This window comes from Pituophis catenifer, unplaced genomic scaffold (assembly GCF_029215685.1).
Source record: "Pituophis catenifer annectens isolate HBS135680 unplaced genomic scaffold, rPitCat1.0.hap2 SCAF_12, whole genome shotgun sequence".
NCBI classification, from domain to species: domain Eukaryota; kingdom Metazoa; phylum Chordata; class Lepidosauria; order Squamata; family Colubridae; genus Pituophis; species Pituophis catenifer.
The window spans coordinates 26,909,516-26,927,378 of NW_027256892.1; the positions used below are offsets into that span (position 1 = coordinate 26,909,516).

A 17,863-nucleotide genomic window follows, 5' to 3' on the forward strand; every position below is an offset into this window, starting at 1 on the left:
GGCACCGGGCCCGCGGGCGGAAAGGCGGCGGCGGCGGCGGCGGCCGAGCTTCCCTCTGCCGGAGCTCGCCGGGAGCTGTAGTCCTGGCCCGGGAGGCGGAGGAGGCGCCTTTGCGCAGGCGGCGGGAGGAGGAGCTGCGCTGCGGGCGGCCCGGCCCCGGGGGCTCCGACGGCGCGTCTCCTCCGCTCGGCGCTGGCAGCCCGGCTAAAGCGAGCGGGCGGGCGGGCGGGTTTCCCCGCCAGCGCTCCCTTGCGCCGCCCGGGGGGACCGACGGCTTTGGCTCTCGGCGTCCTTGTGGAACCGGCCTACCGGGGGATAAGCGCAGCGCCGGGGAGGAAAGCTCCGCGCCGGGCGGGCGGGCGGGCGGGGGAAGAGCAACCTTCGGGTTGCTCTGCCGTTTTCGGTGTTTGTTTGGTGCATCCTGAAAAGTGGATTAAGAAACCCGCTTCCCTCCCCCTCCCCTCCCCTCCCCTCCCCCTCCCCGCGCCAAGGGGGGTCCGGACGCGGCTCTGGCGTCCAATGCCGCTTCCTAGAGCCCATCGCGAGCAGCGGGAGCCGCCAACAGGTACCAAGGGAGCCGCGTAGCTCGGGCGCAAGGGCCGCTCCAATCCCTGGGTTCCCGCGTGGGGGGGCTGCGTCCTTCGCCGGGTACCCGAGGCGACCTGAGGTGCAGCAACAGGTGCCGTCCAGCAGAGGGCGGAGACCCTCGAGCTCCTCTCGGCGGCCTCCGGCGTCAGCCAGCCCTGTCTCGGCGCAGCCTTCCCTGCTGCCCGTGGCTTAGAGGAGGAAGGGAAAGGGGCCATCTTGGGACCTGCTGAAGGGTTTGCTTTTGAGGGCCCGAAGGGACCGATTCTTGACCGCCTGCTTTCCTCTTGCCTGCCTAGGCGCTCAGAACAGGAAGCTGCCCACAGCTTAGATCAGAACAAGGCCTGCACGCTTGGTAAGGAACTCTGAAGCAGACCCGGCAGAGAAACCATGGCTAGATGCCCAGGGTGCGGTTAGGACAGTACCTAGGAGCTTGTTTCAGCTTGGGATGAGGGGCAAGCAGGGGTCTAGGTCAGTGGGGAAATTCAATTTTTTTTACTACCGGTTCTGTGGGCGTGGCAGGGGAAGGATACTGCAAAATCCCCATTCCCACCCCACTCTGGGGCCAGCCAGAGGTGGTATTTGCTGGTTCTGTGAACTGCTCAAAATTTCCGCTACCAGTTTTCCAGAGCCTGTCAGAACCTGCTAGGTGGTGTAGATCCCACTAAGAATACCTGAACAGCATGACTTGCACATGTGTTATTCCACACTGAACATCGTTACTTAACCTAGGTATACATGTGCTATTATTGTAATAATAATAATGATTGCAACCAATCCTTGAATTGCCATTTTGAATTCCTGTATCTTGAGGTATAAAAATAGAATGCCAGTCTTGCTCAGGACGTTTTGCAGCCCCTTTGCTTCTGATCAGAAATGAAGTGATAAATTTCCACTTTCCTCGACCCGTGTTGTTTATTGGCCCATGCTCCAGATAAGCGAATTACAAATTGGTTCTTGGCCATCACTTTTATTGCACTGATGTCTCAACTTTTTCCTCCCATAAGACGCGGCCTCAGGCTGCCCCCTTCCTTCTCTGGGTGACGGCAAACATTTCCCAAGCAAGAGGCTCAAAAGAAGCCAGGAAGGGCATTGAAGGTTGACATCGACGTTAAGGGCAGCTGGTTAAAGCCACCTTGTCCGGCTGCCCTGGGGTAAGTCCAAGGACCCCACTGGTCAAGCTCTGGGATGGATGTCTCAGGCGAGGAGGCCCCCTCCCTCCCCACTCGGTTCCTAAACCAAAGCAGCAAGTTCCACAGAAGTCAGAATGCAGGGCTAACTCTTTATCTTCACCCCTCTTAGAAATGAAACCCTGGTCCAAAGGGTTCCAAAGGTAAATCTACAAGTAATTCCTTCAAGGCTGGACAAACAGGGCAAAGGTAGCAAATCGGCAAATACAGAGTTATCTGCAACACGAGGACAGGCTTGAGTCAAATCACAGGGTTGCAGCCAGCAGGAGGTCAGGAGAGGAACGTAGTACAGCCAGTCTCACTGCAAAGCCTCAACTGAACAGCCTAAATCGAAATCTTCACTTTCCCCCCCTCCAGCTGAACTGACAGGGACATAGAAACTGCCCTCCAGGACACTCCGGGGAGGGGGAATGCATGGAGGGTCAACAGGAGCAATGTGCCCACCTCCATCCCCTCCCCTCCCTGGGCAGACAAACCCATCCTGACGTACCCCCAACCCCCACAGGCAGTTTTGATGCCCTGGCACTCCCGCCTGAAGGCCAAGGCAGCCAGACCCAGCCGGGGCCTTCTGTGGCACACCTGCCTTGCAGCAAGGGGGGTGGGGGGGGTACTCTGCGTGCAGCCCTACGTGGGGAAAGCTGCAGGCATTCCTTCCCAGGCACAAGCCTGCTGTTCCCCTGAGGGATCGGCTGACGGGACAGCAAGAGCCCTGACCTGCAGACCCAGGCAGTCAGAAGAGTAGTCCAGTGGAGGGTTGGGTTGGGGGCCTAGACAGGGTTCAACCTGCTCCAAGGAAAGGGGAGCCATCCCATCTGCAATTGCCTTTGACACACACCCATTTCCAATGAGAAATGTGGGGTTTCAGTGAAGCCTGTTCCAAATTTGTCCCAAAACCTGACTTCTAGGTAACAAAACAGCGATTTCCTTGTTGTCCCACCCACAGTCTGTTTCCAGGAACCTGCAGGGAGGGGCCAGCCCAGCCTCAGCAAGGGTCCTCCCCCGATTCATGCGCATCTCCAGGGTCAGGAACGGCATCCAGCTGGACGTCAGGAAAGTGCAGTCCAGTCTCTCTCTCTTGGGGAGCCTCCAGGGCTGTGTCCAGCAGACGGCACCTCCTTTCTCCCCATCCCTTCTGTGCCCGGCAACAGACGGGGAACTCAGCAAGGTGCCTCCATTCCATGCCACCAAGTCTCCCAAGGAAGAGATCTAGCAAGCAGCCGCAGGCGACTTCTGCTTGGAAGTTCTCTAGCTCCTTCCTGGCAGCAACCAAGGCCGGGTTGAGGGCTCTGCCACTGAAGGAAGGGTCTTCGGAGCCACATTTCGGGACGCAAGAGCCTGGCTTGACTGTCCTCCTCCTCATGTCCCATGAACCCGCCAGCTATTTGCCCTTGTTGTTCAACAGAGCCTGGCAGGCAGAGTGGCAGTTGTTGGATATGCCACCATAAAACCTTTCTCTGTCACACACGCACACACACACGGATTTCAGATTCAGGCCGCCATGGGGGCTGCCCCCCCCACCTAGGCTAAAAGAAGAGCGCTCAGCAGATGCTCAGAGGGCTACGTTACACTCCTCATGCCACCAAGCGTCTGTTTCCTATGGCTACTGGCAAGACTTCCCACCCACCCGCCGGCCTTCACTCCCTTTGCACAGGAGGACAGGGGGGTTGGGGCCACGGTGGATAGACAGCAGACAACCACTGGTGACAGTCAGGGGGGCTTCTGAAGACAGCCGACGCAGCGGCTCCTCAGGGCTTCTCCACCGACGGGGGGCTGCTCCCATTGGATTTGCTCTTTGCCCGGCCCTTGAAGGAGAAGCGCTTGATGAGGCGCCGAGAGAAGCTTCCAGATTTCTTCCTGGGGGCAGAGGCGGTGCTGGCGTTGGGCAAGTCATCATGCGACTGGCTGAGGCCAGCCTCCTTCTGCTTGTTCTTCCTCCGGAAGATCAGCTTGGTGCCACTTCGCAGGAAGCCCACTGCAAGAGGAGGAGGAGACGGTGAACCTGCGCTGCTGCCTGGCACTGGGCACCAAGCCCTCGTCATGCTGGTTGGAGAATGATTCAGAGACCACCTCCCGAATCCTGGCTACTCCTACGGAAGAGGGCCAGGGGGTCCCTGCCCAGAAGAAAGCTGGCTTCCTCCCTCACCTTTGTGATCTTTCAGGCTCCGAGTCTCCAGGGCTCCTGTCGAGCCGGTTTCGGATTCCACGTCATCCACTGAGGGTCTCTCAGAGATGTCTGAATGGGTTGTTTCGTCCAGATCCTGGCTTGCCATCTGAGGCGAGTATGAATTTTCCAGCTGCTGCGTAGTATCGCAGATGCTTGGTGGCGCATATTCTGACAGACCAGTCATGATGGAGTCTTCCTGCAGGGAATTCCCCAATGACACGGCATAGCCAAGGGAGAGGGCCATTTCATCCTGGGCGATGGGTACCTGCACAGAGCAGGACAGAGAGAAGCTGAAAGTCGGGTGGGGGTGCAGTCCCTTCACGCCTGGTTCCTTCTTCCCTGAGTGGTCTGGAGTTGGGCAGCATGAAAGCCCAATCCAGTGAATAAGTGGAAATAAACAAAGCAGCGTCAGTTCTCAGCCAGATAAGTTGCCAGTTACCTTGGAAACTCCCGAGATGATCAGCGTACTGCGCTTGGTCGGAGTCTTCTTGGCAGGCTTGTTGGTCAGGTCCGTCAGCTGCCTGATGGCTGTCTCGGCCACCGGATCTAGGCCGTTGGACATGCAACTGCTTCCTGGGGGAGAAGAGACAATTGCACAGAGTGGCCCTGGCAAACCCCTGGCTTTGTACAAGTGCGCCGTGCCAGTGGCTGAGAGGCATCTCTTTTCATTCAAGCTTGTTCAGGGTGATGTTAAACATGATGGTGCCTGATTCTTCCTCCAGGCCAGCCAGCAAGGCGGGTGAGACCAAGAACATGCTGGCTGGCCCTGGTTAACTCAGCAAAGTGCTTATAGAGTTAAAGAGCGTGCTGAGCAGTTCTTCCTATCCAATACTCAAAGTATTTCATCAATGTAATCTGGTGCCTTCCAGTTATTTGGAACTCCTTCCCATGATCCACAGCTGTTTTGCATATCAGGCAATTCATAATATCTGGAAGGAACCCAACTGCTCTCCTGTTTGGAACTGGCTCCCATCCCCATGTCTAGCCTCATCTGAGGTCGGAGAGAAGGAAGAGTGAACAAGTACAGACGCAGTTGGTCATCTGCTTCTTCAAAAAGGCTGGAGGGGCAGCATCCCACCAGCACTGTCCATCTCACAATCTCCCTAATTGTTCTTTTTTGACAACGTGACTCACTGCTACTGCAGGGAGACGCTCTGCTGGGACAGCCATTTTCTGGAAGCATCGTGGTGACCTTCTCCGTAACTTCCACTTTGGATGGAGATCTGGAGGGGGAATCTAGAGTGCAGGAGAAAGAAGGGTCAACAAAGCGTCAATCACACCCAGCGGAGACCTCCCTTCATTTCCCTACGGAAATGCACCACTTATGTTTTGCACTAGGACAATGCCCAGTTGCAGCCTTCATGGGAGGAGGAATTCTGACCCTGGTGCAGGGCTCCCCCTGTGCGAAGGCTGAACGTGGCGTTACTGCTCAGATCCATGTGGCCATTTGGGGTGCTCTCCAGCCACATAAACAAGTTGCTGGTGGCTTGCAAGCCTGGCTGGTTGAAATTAGGAAATCTTACCAAGCTTACAGTCCAGTTTGGGCCTGGACTGGATGGTGGTGACGGTAGTGACAATAGTGCCATCGGGCATTATGGTCCGGCCCATCTCGATCTTCTTGGTGGGAGTGATGCTGGTGCGCAGGGAGGAGGCAGCCTGGAGCTCTGGCATGTCCTGGTGGAGCAGCTGTCAAGATAGCCCAGTATAACTCAGAAAAGCACAGACAATGCCTGAGAAACCAGCACATACGCAAAGACACACAAAGATTCGGCCATCCCAGATTGTCTGCTTTGGAGCTGATCAGCTGAATCACACTGGCTGCCAGCAGCTCAACATGCCTGGAGTTGGAGACCTTTGAGATATGATGGGGAACATCGTTCTCTCCTGTGCCCAGAAAGGGGGCTTCTTTGGGGTTTATTGCTTGAAAAAGGTGGTGTAAAGTTTTTATAAGCCATGCAGACTCACCCAAACATTTCCCCACCTCTATTGTTTGGACCTCTCCAGCCCTGCGCTCAAAATCAACACTTGGCTTAAAGCTGAGAAGTGGGGCGAGGGGAGGTTTAATGGAGCAGACGCAAAACGTAAAGCAAGGCAGGCAACCACGAAGCAGAGTTTAGCCTCTGGCCATTCTGGCCTCTCACCTCCACGGCAATGGCTGCTGCTGGGGGCAGATCCCGGGCGGGCCCTGGACTCAGCAGGTAGAGCTGCTGCCCCTGCGGCTCTTTGGAGGAGGGGTCTACAGGGACAGCCACAAATCCCAGGAGCATGTCTGCAAGGAGAAACCCAGCGCATGAGGCCCACAGGAGCGCAGCAGCTCCTTTCTCAGACAAATGCTAGCCGGAGCCTCCCAAGTGAGACGCTACCAGCCCCTTCCTGCTCTTCCAGCTGTTGGCTTAGGAGCCCCCGAGGCCCAGCTCCATGCCCTCCTGCAGCTGCCCACAGATGACTTACCCTCTCCAGAAGGGCTGCCTTCCAACACCCTCAGCACCAGCTCTTTGCTCCGGGGACCAAGCTCCCTGTTGGGGGCAGGAAAGAAGGAGGCAGAGAGGCACTCAACCTTGCCCTGCTAATTCTTTTCCTGGATCAGGGCCACTTTCTCACTGCCCAGTGGCTGGAGGGCAGAGCTCTCCAAAGGAAGCACAGACTGCCTGCAGGGACACCAGTGGGGAGCAGGGGCCTCTGGCCTCCCCCACAGAGTAGGCAATGATATGCCTGGCATCCCTGCAACCAGCCAGCATTGGTTATGCTATTTCAGGACTCTGACCACGACACTCCCTCTTTTCCCAGCCCCTCCACCCCATGACCCAAATAAGGGAAGCTCAGGGCTCCTTACAGAAGCAGCTTGCCGGGCCACTCCACCTCAGCGGCCGGACCAGGCGGCACAGGGGCCGTTCTCTTTTGCTGCCGAGGGCTGTCCAACTCCACCTCACAGCACAGCAGCCCGTTTCCTGCAAGAGAAGCCAACAGTGGTGCAGCCAAAGTTCGCCTCACCAGATTGCCCACAGACCCCCTCCACAGCAGGAGAAGAAAATGCCTGGGGCTCCTGGGTACCTTGGCTCTCCTGGGATCCCAGGTGCAGAGCTCGCAGGTGCTGGAGAAGCAGTTTGGGCATCAGGACAGGCGCTGAGCTGGAGAGGGATCCCGGGGATGGCCTGCTGCTGGTCTCCTGTGAGGCAGAGCCAGGGGGCACTAAGTAGCAGCTGAGGGAACCTCCCCCCTCCCCAAAAGCCTCTGAGGTGCCTCATGGGAAGTGCCAGAACTGCTGCTGTCCTTCTGCGATCCAGTCTATGTGAAGTCTTTGCCCAGAATAGCAAAGCGTACTTTTAAGAATTGAAATGGCCGCTGCCTCCCCTTTCCAAAGGTTGCCCGGGTTCAAAGGAAGCAGGCAATGGAAATGCTGACCCAAACCTGGTAAAGGAGGCCAGACGCAGGTCACCTCCTCCTGGCTGAAAGGAATGGTGGGTTCTTAATGCCCAGCTGGGGCCCTATTCAGTTTTCCCTCTCAACCGTCCACCCTTACCGTGTTGGCATTCATAATGCATGCCTTCAGGTTCACCATCATGGCAGGCTGGGTGCTGATAATGGAGTCTTCAATCAGATTCTTGATAATAGACAAGTCCGCCTTCCCATCGTTTTCCTGCAAGGGGCACCAGGAAAATTATGCCGGACCAGCAGGTGCGGTGCTGAGTTTCTGAGAAGCTCAAGAACCCATCTTCCTCTGAATTTCGCACTGCGCTACACAGATCGGCAAAGGGCCACACATTCCCCCAGGCAGCCCTGCGCAAGGCTGATGGCCAAAGGCGAGATGCTTGCAGCGGCCGGCAAAAGGACCCAGTTTGTGGGGGCAATAAGCTGACTTTGTACAAATATACAAAAGTGTGAAGGCTATTGCTTAACGCATTGTAAGCCGCCCTCAGACTCCAGAGAAGGGTGGCATACAAATTAAAGAAAAAAAAAAAAGGCCCCCAGGACCTCCTTGGCAGAAGGAGAGCTCCAAGACAGGGTGGGAAGGGACCTCCGGGGGGTGGGGGGGCATTCTTCCTCATCACCTGCCCCTCCTTTGCTTACATGGTGCGGCTGGAGTCTCGGTGGGATGGAGAGCTTCAGGTCAGGCCTGTCTTTGAATGCCCAGGAGACCAGCAGCCCCTCGCCCTCCACCTCCTCCAGGCGGATCTCCAACTGGCCAACAGGACAAAGCTGATGTCAGTGCAAATGGCCAGGCAGAATTATATGCAACCACTGGCTGCGATCACCAGAAATAAATCCCACTAATGGCTGTCAGCAGTGCAAGGATGCCGAGGCCAACCTTGCACCAAATGCTGGGGCCCACAGCAACCCACCCCCTCCTGCCTCAGGCAAAGCCTTGGATGGTTTTCAGCCCCCTCCTCCTGCCTCCTTCACCTGGGCCTGCTGTACCACCAGAGAGACGCAATAGGTGTCCATGGACACAGCTGCCGGGGACTGCTGGGCAACCAAGACTGGGAACTGCAGCGTGCCAGTTGAAAGGAGGCAGTGGAGCACCTGGGTGGAGAAGGAAAGGGACGGGCAGTCACCGAGCGCCTTCCCAGCGCAGGGCAGCAGCAGCCCCACAGCCCAGCTCCCTCCTCCTTCTCCTCCTCCTCCATCTACAGTCAGAGCAGCAACAATGGAGCCCAGAAACTGCCGTCCCATCAGCTTTAAACTTTTGGAAAGAACTACTGAAGGTAACTCATTGATTGGGGTCTGGAAAAATGGCTTTAATTAAGTATTCCTGCCCTGTTTCCCTCCTGCAGCCTTCCCACAAAGCTCCTGGAACTGGAAAATAGAGTTGGGGGGGAGGGGGGCTTTCAGCAAGAAAACAGGAGGAGCTACTGTCGCCTCCCTGCAACCTTAGAGGAAAACAAGTTAATCCGCTCAACACCCGATCTTAATCCAGATCCCTTTTCCAGAGCTGCTCTTCATATTAGATGCAGCTCCATCCACACCTCACTGCTGTCACATTATCATCTCTGTTTGACTGGGAGTTTCAAGCTCTGGCTGAGCATCCTGACCCCCATTCAGATGAGCCTCAAGAGAGCCCCCCAGGAGGCGATGGGCTCAATGGAGGAGGCAGCAATACTTCCAGAGCAAAGCGTTTATCTGATCAGCTGACATCCCAGGACTGTGTCCTCCTTATTTTCAGAGCTGAGCTCCCTGGCAATTTAAGCCTTCATCTCCAAGCCGACATCTGGTGCCTTCAAAGAGCATCCCTTCCCCCCATTCTGCCACTTCTGTTCAGCTACAAAGCTCCTGAACTGTGCTTCTCCTCTGTCCCTTCACACGCAGGGGCCACTGGATGGTAGGTTAGCTGCTGTGATCTAAGAGGTCAGCTGTCCCATGCCGGAGGGCAGCTGCCAAGGCCAGCCTCCCTAGCCGCCTGTCAATGCTTTGGCAAACCCTGGATATGTTCTCCCCAGTTGCTGCTGACCTCATAGCCACATCCAACTCCTTCAGGGACAGACAGCTTGTCCTTCTGCATTTTAGACAGCTTCTGGGGACTGTTCTGCAGTTTCAGAGAGGAGTCCAGCCCATGGCCCTTGCCCACAACCGGGAAGGGCTCCTCGCCCACCCTTTCCTACATTTAGACAGTTGCTGGCATACTGAGGCATCTCAGGCCACAAAACATCTGGGCTATCAGCTGGAGTCTGAGAGGGAAAACTGGGGGAGGGGGGAAGGTGACTGCCCAAAGGGCAGAAGCCCCCTTCCCTGGAGTCTAAGCGCCCCCGCCCCACAGCAGGCTGCTGGGAAGCTTCCCTGAGTTGGGAAGGAGTCTGAATGGCGGGTGGTGAGAGATGTGAAAACCGCTGGGTTCAAACCAGGGCCACCCTTTATAGGCAAAGGCGATCCTGCTTGTGGCCCTCTGGAGAACTCACCATCCTGCGATCCGACTGGTCAGTGTAGGCCACGTGGCTGATAGTTACGGCTGGCAACTGCCGAGGGCTTTCCTCAAACGTGATCTGGACTGAGCTCTGGGAAGAAGAAAACCCAGTTAGCCTGCGGGAGGGAGCCAATGTGGCAAGGTCATCTTCACAATCCGGGCTCTTCTGCAAGGCCAGACAAGGTGCCACTTGCCAAGAGCATCCAGCAGGAGTCCAGATGCGCCCCCTTCTTGGGCATGGACTGACTTTCCAAGCCATAGAGGGAGGCACCTGGGCTCCACTGTCAATCCAAGCTGGAGCAGCCAGGCAGGGTGCTGGTGATGTACAAGGCTTTTCTCAGCTGAATGTCAGCCCCTGCTAAAGTCCTGCACATCGCTTGGATTTTGGCCAGAACACCAAGAAGCCCAGACAAGGAGAGATCCTAAAGCAATCCTGCTGGATCTGCTTGTTCAGAAGGAAGGGAACTTGTTTTGCCCTCTGGAAATATCCAAAATAAATGTGAGATGCCTCCAATAGCCGTGAACACCTGGAAATTTCCCCCGTTCCCCCTGAACATTATTCGTAGGGAACAGCTCGCTCCAGAGCAGCCGCCTGTCTCTCCCAACCTCCAGCTCGTGGGTTGGATACAGCACCAGGTGAAGCAATGGCCAAGTTGCCATGGAGCTGGCGCCAGCATGCCACCTCAGATAAGCATGGCAGGCTGGGCTGCAGGAAGGGCCACCCTCCCCTCTTCCTTGGCCTTTGGGTCTTTGGGATCCTCACTGAGTGGGGGATGGGAGGCTGGGGGCCTTCTGGTTCTGTGGTCCTAGGCCTGGTACAATCACAGCCCCAAGGCAAGAGATCCATTTTCTCTGCAAGAAGAGGTGCTTCAGGTGCAGAACAAGGAGGCCCCCACCCAAGTCTGCAATACAGCAAACAGACCAACTATTTCTGGACTGAATTTATACCGAGGAACTAGAAACATAAGCAGAGAACAAGTGAACATGATGCCTGTTACTATGCAAACGGTGCAGGGAATGCTGAGGGAATGCCAAGAAAGGGGGCAGCACAAAAGCACCGGCAGGAAAAAACATGAACCCTGGCGCAGGACTGAGGTCTTCCTCTAAACCCCTGCTGAGATGGACCTCTGTTCCTGCACCCCCGGCATGGTTTCTCTTCAGGGTTCTTTCCATATGGATATTCTTCCCCCGTCCGCCCGTTCTTCACTTCTGTGACTTCCTGTGAGGGAAACTTAAGATCCTCCAGTGGCAAAGTAGAGCTGGCCAGAAGGACACTGGGGAGGGAAAATGGCAAGCTTCATGGGGAGCTGCTGTGATGCTACCTCACCTTTCTTTTGTAAGAAGAGTGGAACAAAATGGCTTGGGGGAGGGAAGGGGGGTAGGAGAGAGCAGAGGGATCAGGAAAGTAAGCCCAGCAGCATCCAGAGTCAGGAGAAGCAAACGCAGCTCTCTCTTCCTCCCTGTAAGCAACATTTCAGTCTGTGGAGGAGGGAGAGGCAACACATCTCCCTCTCTGGCAGCCCAATCCACCCCTGCCCCGTCCGGGGGAATCCGGCCCCAAGAGCCCCTGAGCTGGCCAAAGGGCCTGGGGGGTGCAGCTCCAGAAGGCCTGATCCAGCAAAGGCAGTTCAGGCAGTCGCACCTTGTCCGCATCAGGGGGTCTTCCTGATGGAAATGCCCGGAGAGGCCCACAGCGACCTTGGAGGCATTGCAGGAAACGCCCGGAGAGCAAGAGGACAAGGAAGAGCCGGCCGGGCAGGCAGGCAGAAAGAAGGGCTGAGGCGGAGGCTCGCCGGCCTTAAGGCAGCTACCAGGTCGGCTCTCGGGCCCGTCGCTGCCCTGCTCCGCGTTTTAAGATGCCCAGAAACTGCCGCCCAGCCCCCGAATGCTCGCAGCCCGGAAAGCGGCGCCCTCTTCAGCGGAGCCGGCCAATCTCGCCTTCCTTGACGCGCGAAAGAGCCGAACTCGCCAGGCGGCCGGGAACCAGCAGGCCGGCCACCCTCTCCGAGGATTAGCCCGGAGAAGCAGAAGCGGCCAAGAGGGCTCCATCAGGCCGGGCCTTTCCGGCGAGCGCAGCCCCACATAGCTCCGCGGGGGGAGCCGGGCTTCGGGCCAGCGGCTGCTGCGGGCGAAGGAAGAGCCGGCCGCCCCGCTTCTCCCCCCCCCCCCCTCCCCTCCCACCGGCCGGTCAACCTTTGCGGGAGCGCCGCCCCGACGGAGGCTCCCTCGCCCGGCTTACCCCGTGCTGGCGGGCCTGGTCGTTGAGGGCGCGCAGCCAGGCTCGCTGCCAGTTCTCGCGGAAGGCGCGGAAGGCAAAGAGCGAGGCGAGCAAACCGCGGGCCCCGGCCGCCGGACAGCTGCCCCCCGCGCCCTCGCGGCCCGCGCCCAGGCGCAGCACGGCCGCCCAGAGGCCGGCGGGGGCCGCCTGGCTCGGCTGGGCTTCTGCCGCCCGTCCGCGGCCGCGCCATAGGCTCCGGCCGAGCTGCAGCAGCCAGGCCGAGACGGTGAGCAGGGAGGCGGCGAAGAGCAGCACCAGCGCCGCCCAGCCCCAGCCCAGGCCCGGCGCCGCCGCCGCTTCCATGGCGCGCCCGCCGCCGCTCACGGGCCGGCCGGGGGATGCATGGCGAGCGGGGGCGGCGGGCTCGCTCCTCCTTCCCGGAGCCGGCGCGGAGCTACATGGCAGCCGGGCTCTTCCGCCTCCCGTCACGGCCAGCTGGGCGGGACTAAGGCCGCCGCCGGCTCCGCCTCCCAGGCGCAGGACGGGACGCGGCTCGGGGCACCTGCCGGCCGCCACAGGGACGCCGAAGGGCCCGGAGGATCGGTCGGCCAGGTGAGCGCGGCGGCCCTCGAGGGAGGCGATTCCCCCGCCTCTCCGTTCCCCGAAAGGCCGCGGCGGTGAGGCTGCTCTCCCTCCGGTCGGGGGTCGGCGAGCCTCCCCGGCGCCCGCCGCCCCGTTGGAGCCCAGCCCGGGCCGCCTTCGGCTGGCGGGGCCGCGCGCCGGAGCCCCGGAGGTCGGCCGGGCGGAGGCGCTTGGGGCTGCTTCTCGGCCCGGCTTCCTCGGCGCCAGAGGCGGCCAGCTGCGCCTCGCTGCGCCAAACGTCGGCCGGAGGCGCCTGCCAAGCTGCGGCCCCTTTAAGCGGCCCCGCCCGCCCGACAGCCAGCCAGCCAGCCAGCCGGGTGACGTGGGGGCAGCGGGCCGCCATCTGCAGGCAGGGCAAGGCGAAGGCGCCCCGGGGACTCCGGGCGGAAAGCCGCGCTGACGGCCGGGCTCTCTGCTCCCTCCCCGCAGGGCGGCGGCGGCGGCGCGATGTGGAAGCTGCCGGTGGTGCCGCTGCTGATCAACCTGGGCGGCTCGGCGCTGGGCTGCTGGGCCACGATGCGCCTCATCCCGGCCTTCCGCGAGCACTTCCTGGCGGCGCGGCTGTGCGGGGCAGACCTGAACAAGCCCTCCAGGCAGCCCCTGTGAGTGGGGCGGGGGGGAGGGGGGGAAGGGGGGCGGGGGGGCCCCTCGAGGCTGAGTGGACGGTCCCTCTCCCTCTCTCCTTCTCTCTCCCTCTCTCGGCCGCAGCCCCGAGTCGCAGGGCGTGATCAGCGGCGCCGTCTTCCTGATCCTGCTCTTCTGCTTCATCCCGGTGCCCTTCCTGAGCTGCTTCGGCGGGGAGCGCTGCCAGGCCTTCCCGCACCACGAGGTCAGCCGGGCCGGGCGCCGGGGAGGCTCTGCGGGCGGGGGAGCCCCGCGGGCGGCGGCGCTGACGGCTCTTGGCCCGCTGCCTTGCAGCTGGTGGCGCTGGTGGGCGCCCTGCTGGCCATCTGCTGCATGATCTTCCTGGGCTTCGCCGACGACGTGCTCAACCTGCGCTGGCGGCACAAGCTGCTCCTGCCCACCGCCGCCTCCCTGCCCCTGCTGATGGTCTACTTCACCAACTTCGGGAACACCACCATCGTGGTGCCCAAGCCCTTCCGGGTGCTGCTGGGCGTCTACCTCGACCTGGGTGAGCCCCCCCTCCCCCCCCCGCCCGGACTGTGGCTCCCGGGGTGGCAGGCTGCGAGGGCGGCTTGGTGGTGCCGCTTGGCGGAGGGTGCAAGGGGGTCTGCTCTGCCCTGTGCTTTTCCTGCAGGGATACTCTACTACGTGTACATGGGCATGCTGGCCGTCTTCTGCACCAACGCAATCAACATTCTGGCTGGGATTAACGGTCTGGAAGCCGGGCAGTCTCTGGTGATTGCTGCCTCCATCATTGCTTTCAATATCGCGGAGCTAACCGGTGGGTGCGCCAGGTTTAGCCTGCTCTCTGCAAGGGCCGGTTAAGCCCTGCCAGTCGCCTAACCTGGCTGCTCCTTATTTTCCTTCTCACAGGGGATTGCAAGGATGACCACGTCTTCTCCCTCTACTTCATGATTCCCTTTTTCTTTACCACGCTGGGACTGCTGTACCACAATTGGTAAGGGACACGCACACCCTTTTTGAAGGCAAAGGCCAGCCTTTTCTCGCGGCAGGATCTGCAGTCCTTACAGGACAACCTGTGGGTGGCAGTTTGGGAGTCTGGAGGGGTCACACAACTCCCTTCAGGACACTTTGGAACCTTCTTTCCTGCGAAGGAAGAGACGGTTACCTCATCAGTAGCGTGGAAACAAAGACCCCTTTTTAAGTGCCTTTATTACGCATAATGCTTCCTTCCGTCTTCTGTGGGGAGACTCTTTACTGGACTGCCACATCTGCTTTCTCTCCTGGCTGACTGCAGGTACCCCTCCCGTGTGTTTGTGGGAGACACCTTCTGCTACTTTGCTGGCATGACCTTTGCCGTGGTAGGCATCCTTGGGCACTTCAGCAAGACAATGCTTCTCTTCTTCATCCCGCAAGTGGCCAACTTCCTTTACTCGCTGCCTCAGCTTTTCCACATCATCCCATGCCCCCGGCATCGGTTGCCCAGGTGAGAAGGATGAGCCTGCCTGCTGCTTGGCCGCAACCAGAGTGAAAGCCAAAGCACGCTTCTAATTGAGGAAGGCCGTGGTCCTAGGCAAAGATCGGGGCTGTAAATCCCATTTGCTGAGATCTATATTTTCTTTCCCTTCCTCCTTTTCTTTTCTTTCTCTCCTCTTTCCTTTCCTTTTTCCTTTCCCTTTCCCTTTCCTATCCTATCTTATCCTATCCTTCACATTTCTGAACTGCCCATCTGTTTCTCAGCGGGACTTGTCAAACCAAACTGCACGAAGGATCTTCTGGCTTTTCTTGTGGCAGAAGGGCTTCCTGGCTTGATCAGGTCCCCTCTGCAGTTCCTACTACAACCAAGTTTCTGGCTTGTCTACATTCCCATTTCCGTTCTGATTGCCTCCATCTCTGCCTTCAGATTCAACACAGACACAGGGAAGCTAGAGATGAGCTACTCGAGATTCAAGTCAAAGAACCTCTCTCCTTGGGGAGCATATACGCTCAAGGTAACTGTTAACCGAAGCAGGAAAGCAGGCTTCGGCAGCAATCTTCTGAGAGTGTCTTGGCTCTGCCTCATGCTGACGAAGCTTTACCTGATAGGTAATGCATATTTTTCCTCAGGTAGCTGAGAAGCTGTGCCTGGTGAATGTGCGTCAGGGAACAGACAAAGATGGAGAATTTACAGAATGCAATAACATGACCCTTATTAACTTTGTGCTGAAGCTGATAGGACCAACCCCTGAACAAAACTTGACGGTTCTGCTGCTGCTAATCCAGGTAAGGAGCACAATTGGGGGATTGTGTGATGCTCCCATGGAGACAACAGTTGTGCCCTTTTCAACAAAACCTACTGAGGGGAAGATTAAGCAGTTTCAGTTTCCACAGTACACACGCTGTTGCCTGACAGCCTTGGTATGTTACGTGAAAGTGCAAAGAATGATGCGTAGCCAGGGGTACTTTACAATCCAGCAGTTATGGCCAGGTGAGCAAAGCCTCAGTGCGATGAGTCATGAGCAAGCGGCTGCAATCTTGTTTGCACTATCATCCCTCCTCTCCTTTCTCCTTTCTGTCTTGAGGTTGCTGGTAGCTTGGTAGCTTTTGGTATCCGGTACCAGCTTGTGCGGCTGTTTTATGACGTCTGAGCTGACCTGCGGTTGATTGCGCCTCCTCTGTCCCTGTTATCCATTCCACCTGAGAAAAGCCTGGACGCTCTCCTGCCCAGGGCGCTTCTTGGCTCCTGCCAAAAGGTGGGATGCTGCTGCCTCCGCCGGGAAGATCAGACCAGCCAAAGGGTCCAACTGTCGGCCTCTTCTAGATGCAGCAGCTTGGAAGCAACATTTTCCCCCCTGGTGATCTCCGGCTGCCCATGGGCCTCTTGCATCCTTGGGAGGGAATCCAATGGAGTCAACGCCTGTAGCAACGGGTGAAGCAGGGGATGCTCAGCTTCGTAAATGGTTTCCTTGCCCTTTACCTCCGGGGGAGGATCTGATTTTGGTTTCTTCACTTTGTGCTGAAAAGAACTTCATGTGTTTGAGATATTGCTCTGAAGCCTGTTTAGAACTGCTGTACTACCACCTTTCCCACAAACTTTGCTGGGTATAAATTTGTACTGTGCTTTTCTACACCCTGTTCTGTTCCCAAAGTATTTATGTGTTGGACTGCTGTAGAGGGGTGGAGTGGAGACCCAGAATTTTGAGGACAGGGTATAGGACAGTGATGGCTAACCTTTTTGCCATCGCGTGCCAAAAGCGGGGGGAGTGCCGGGGGGTGTTGTGTGCCCATGTGCCCACACCCATAATTCTATGCGCCCCGCCCCCTCGCACATGTGACCCCACTGCACTCCCCCCCACTTTTGGCATGTGATGGCACGATGGGCCTGTTTTTCGCCCTCCCCAGGCTCCAGAGCCTTTCTAGGAGCCTGGGGAGGGCGAAAATGGCCTTCCCCCTCCCGCCCCCCCTCCCTCCCGGAGGCTCTCCGGAGGCTGGAAGCAGCCCATTTGCTGACTTCTGGCAGGACCAGAAGGCTGTTTTCGACCTCCCCAGGCTCCTAGAAAAGCTCTGGAGCCTGGGGAGAGTGAAAAACGGGCCTTCCCCACCCCCACCCCTGAGGTCCTCCGGAGGCTGGAAACAGCCTGTTTCCCTACTTCCAGTGGACCCAGAAAGCCTGAAAATAAGCTGAGCTCGCGTGCCCACCGATATGGCACCGCGTGCCACCTGTGACAGGTGTGCCATAGGTTTGCCATCACAGATATAGGAATAGGCAGAGGGTAAACTGGAGAGGAGAAGGTGAGAAGGAGTAGGGAGAAAGCAGAACTGCCTCTTTTTATGCAAAAGGAGGAAACAACCTACCAAAAGCAGCACGGAGGGAGATAAAATACTGTAGGTATACAAGTTGAAATAAGGAAGGTATTAGTAAGAGAATACCTATCCAGCCTGGAGGAGTACAGATCAGCTGGGCCAGATGGTTTGCATCCCAGAAGGAGTTGGCAGATGTAATTTCAGAGCCACAGAATAGAATAGAATTCAATTCAATTCAATTCTTTACTGGCCAAGCGTGAATGTAATCTTTCAAATATCTTGTAGCACATCGAAACTACCAGAGGACGGGAAAAGGGCTGGTGTGGTTCAAATCTATAAAAAGGGGGAAATGAATCCAGGAAATTATAGGACAATCAATTCGATGTCAATACCTGAGAAAATCCTGGAAAAGGTAATCAAGCGGAGGATTTGTGAACACCTAGAAACAAACAAGGTGATTACTAGAAGCCAGCATAATTTTTTAAAAAACAGATCATGCCAGACAAACCTTGTTGCTTTTTCTGACAGTGATTAAATTGATGGACTAACAAAAGACCGTACACATAGTATACCTGAACTTCAATTAGGCATTTGACAAAGGGGGCTACAACTTACTTCCTGGTAAGATAGAACAATGTCGGATAGGCAGTGCCGCCACCCGATGGATTTGCAGTTGACTGACGAACCACACCTAGCATGTTGTCCTCAATGGAACTACATCTACCTAGAGGGAAGCATGCAGTGGGGTACCTCAAGGTTCCGTCTTCAACATCTTAATAAATGATCTAGATGAGGGGATA

At 57.5% G+C, this 17,863-nt stretch overlaps 2 protein-coding genes across 3 annotated transcripts; one reads left to right on the forward strand and one right to left on the reverse strand.

Annotated features, from left to right (window-relative positions):
• Positions 1 to 1,474: 1,474 nt before the first annotated feature.
• Positions 1,475 to 12,504, reverse strand: C2CD2L (C2CD2 like). 2 transcript variants are annotated; one of them, XM_070952527.1, is made up of 14 exons: positions 12,075 to 12,504; positions 9,831 to 9,926; positions 8,341 to 8,460; positions 8,008 to 8,118; positions 7,460 to 7,576; positions 6,991 to 7,105; positions 6,773 to 6,887; positions 6,391 to 6,455; positions 6,081 to 6,208; positions 5,463 to 5,625; positions 5,074 to 5,175; positions 4,379 to 4,512; positions 3,919 to 4,204; positions 1,475 to 3,747 (listed from the first exon to the last, which is right to left on the reverse strand). In XM_070952527.1, the coding sequence occupies exons 1-14, from the start codon at positions 12,414 to 12,416 to the stop codon at positions 3,521 to 3,523; spliced, it is 2,121 nt and encodes a 706-aa protein (XP_070808628.1). In that variant the 5' UTR covers positions 12,417 to 12,504; the 3' UTR covers positions 1,475 to 3,520. The 2 variants fall into 2 exon arrangements, with proteins under 2 accessions (XP_070808628.1, XP_070808629.1); XM_070952528.1 differs by lacking the exons at positions 8,008 to 8,118; positions 8,341 to 8,460; positions 12,075 to 12,504 and having other exon boundaries at positions 9,831 to 11,537.
• A 58-nt stretch (positions 12,505 to 12,562) lies between these two features.
• DPAGT1 (dolichyl-phosphate N-acetylglucosaminephosphotransferase 1) lies at positions 12,563 to 15,999 on the forward strand. Its single transcript, XM_070952530.1, has 10 exons — positions 12,563 to 12,665; positions 13,125 to 13,297; positions 13,404 to 13,524; positions 13,614 to 13,827; positions 13,954 to 14,100; positions 14,193 to 14,277; positions 14,578 to 14,766; positions 15,184 to 15,271; positions 15,387 to 15,542; positions 15,842 to 15,999. The coding sequence occupies exons 2-10, from the start codon at positions 13,143 to 13,145 to the stop codon at positions 15,905 to 15,907; spliced, it is 1,221 nt and encodes a 406-aa protein (XP_070808631.1). The 5' UTR covers positions 12,563 to 12,665; positions 13,125 to 13,142; the 3' UTR covers positions 15,908 to 15,999.
• The last annotated feature ends 1,864 nt before the right edge of the window (positions 16,000 to 17,863 follow it).